The sequence below is a fragment of the Protobothrops mucrosquamatus genome, unplaced genomic scaffold, assembly GCF_001527695.2.
Source record: "Protobothrops mucrosquamatus isolate PMUCROS unplaced genomic scaffold, P.Mucros_1.0 scaffold9606, whole genome shotgun sequence".
Lineage (NCBI taxonomy): Eukaryota > Metazoa > Chordata > Lepidosauria > Squamata > Viperidae > Protobothrops > Protobothrops mucrosquamatus.
Genome location: NW_015395395.1, coordinates 13954 through 16582, shown reverse-complemented (window position 1 = coordinate 16582; position 2629 = coordinate 13954). Strand labels below are relative to the sequence as shown.

The following is a 2629-nucleotide window of genomic DNA, read 5'->3' as shown; positions in this document are numbered from 1 at the left end:
CTGGGAAATGAAGGGATACTCGCTGTTGTAAGTCTATTGGGCTTCATTTTTCGTTTTATAAAAAAACTAACGTCTCAGGTTTTTTTTTTTTTTTTAAAAAACAGGTATGGAAATGTTCATTCATTTCTCTTGGCAATGTTGTTGAAAGGGCTTGGCACAGTCTTCTAGGATGTAAGGAGCTTTTTGGTCTTTTTTTTTTTAATTTTCAAGCCTAACTTGTAACCTTGGGATTTCCTTGTGGTCTCCCATCCAGGGACTAATCCAGCCTGACTCTGCTTAGATCCACCAAACATGTTGCCACCTGAGACCAGAAGACACATGAATGTAAGAACTGTGGCAAATGTACACCCCCAAGGGGAAGCTTAACACTATACTTCAAACACAGTGTATCTGATATCTGTTAGGATGATAGCCTAAGTAAAAAGTATGTTTTACTACAGAGCAATCACAATATATGTAAATTTGCAACTTATGTTCACTTTTCTAGTTGTGATATTCTGCTACGCTGATTTTTTTAAAAGGTTATGTAATTACTTTAGATACCTGTTGCTGTCTAGCAACAGAACAGACTGAACCTGAGTTTTTATAGAAGCTGTAAATATCTGCAAGATGGGATACAAGGATCATCATGTTTAAAAGATAGCATTTTGATTTTTTTATGCCTGAAACCAGAAAAAATTACATGCGAACTGACCACTCATCAAAATGTGTGGACTTATTTGTATGATTATTCTACTCTTTCCAATACTCCTTATCTGTCCTGTTAATTGTTTAGTTATATAATTTCTGTTGTATATAATCTGTGATCTACCTTAAAACCCAACCCTATTAATGTTATTTTAACATTCCACTTAAGACATAATTCCTGGTTTCTGCTACCTTCATTTTTACCAACTAAATCAATTTATACTTGTATTTCTTCATCCTCCTATGCAATAATTTTGGTCCTATTCCCCACTGGGTTTTCACTTTCTCTGTCTTGTCTGTCTGTCCATCCAATTTCTACATCACCCATGTAACCTGATTTACAGTGGATGAGTGGAAAGTGATAGTGCTACATTAAATAAATGCACATGCTATAAATAAGGCTTTGCTTTTATTTAGATCATTTTAAATTGTTTATTTAAAACATTTATACAGTTCAGGAATATGCTTTGTATAACTTAAGAAAAAAGCCCATCAAACCTATTAAGTCTGAATATAATTCGTTCATTGGAATGCTTATGTCCTAAGAATGTTTCCTAATATAAGGTAAGAATCCATGTGTTTCTTGTAACTGCTAACAAATACTCTTGTTCCTATGTCATCGACTCATCTCACCTGAGGGTATGTTATGGATCCCATTGGCTAAAGGAAAAGAGTCTTCTCTGTTGTTTATGCTTGCCCTAGAGGTGAGATGGGCCCCCACTCTCTTGGTCTTCCAAAAAAACTTCAAGACCTGTCATGGAGGTCTGACAGATGGAGAGAGCTCTCCCTGCCTTTTTAAACTTGTTTTACTTTTTTCACCTCTGTAATTCTTAATTTTGTTTTTAATGCTGTTTTTAATGATGTCACTTTTCATGTTTTTTATTTGTAAACTGTCCAGAGTCACTTAAGTGAGATAAGCAATGTAGAAATTAGATGGATGAATAAACAAACAAGTAAATGACTTAAAGCTAAAACAGACCCTCATTCAAGGTTTGCTTTTGAAAGTAGAACACTCACATTTCAGTCTGTGCTTGGCATCACCAAAGGGAAAAAAGTATCCAAATATCAATAGCAAAGACATGGGGAGAAAAAACCCACAACAGAACATAACTGCAATTTACTCATCAAACAATAAAATATTATGCCACTTTGATTAGAACATATTGACTTTGTTAGGCCTTTTTGTGGACTTTGAAGAATATTGGAAAAACTATAAAAAAACAAATCAATAGTGCAAAATGTCCATGCGTGGTAAATTTTATTTGAATATGAGAATCTCAGTGAAGCCACATTTCACATTTCTTTGTAATCTAAATATTTAGTCTTTTAAAAATAAATTATGTTTGTCATAATTTATATAAATCTTATATAATCATCTGTGCAGTTAGTGACCTTTGTTTTTCCAGTCAAATTAAAGATGGACAGCTTTCCTTGAAATATTTTTGACTCCAACAGTACACTTTGTGGAAGAAGCCAGAAGAGAGTCAATATCATTTATAACTTTCGAAGTTTTTTCCAGAGACTCAGTTATGTTCTTGATAGAGACATCCTCTGCCAAAAAGACTTCTTCTGATACACTTTCTGTATCTAGGTTAGATGACAGATTTCTTCCCACAGCTGAAATCCTACCTGGAATATTGCTGTTCTCGACTAAAACTATAGTATGTAGTTAAGGAGAAACATGATACTAAAACACAACTAACAGGCATATCACAATTTAGAATTTTCTTTGGAGTATTTCATTAAATTTATTTATTTATTTATTTATAATTTAATTTATACCCCGCCCTTCTCCTCATGGGACTCAGGGCGGCTAACAGCCTCATAAAACTACAATACAAATACAATAATTAAAAGCCGAATTAAAAAGAAATATTTAAATAGGCCGATCAATTAAAATTATCCTTAAAAATCCCCTGAAACTTTAAAATCATTAACAATT

At 33.2% G+C, this 2629-nt stretch overlaps 1 protein-coding gene across 1 annotated transcript in view; it reads right to left on the bottom strand.

The window, feature by feature from the left end:
- Window positions 1-2048: 2048 nt before the first annotated feature.
- Window positions 2049-2629, bottom strand: part of LOC114923735 (uncharacterized protein C5orf34 homolog) — a 13464-nt gene continuing 12883 nt past the window's right edge. The window contains exon 8 of the mRNA XM_029287082.1: window positions 2049-2347. Within this exon, the coding sequence (XP_029142915.1) occupies window positions 2099-2347 (249 nt within the window). The 3' untranslated portion in view covers window positions 2049-2098. The remainder of the gene's footprint in view (window positions 2348-2629) is intronic.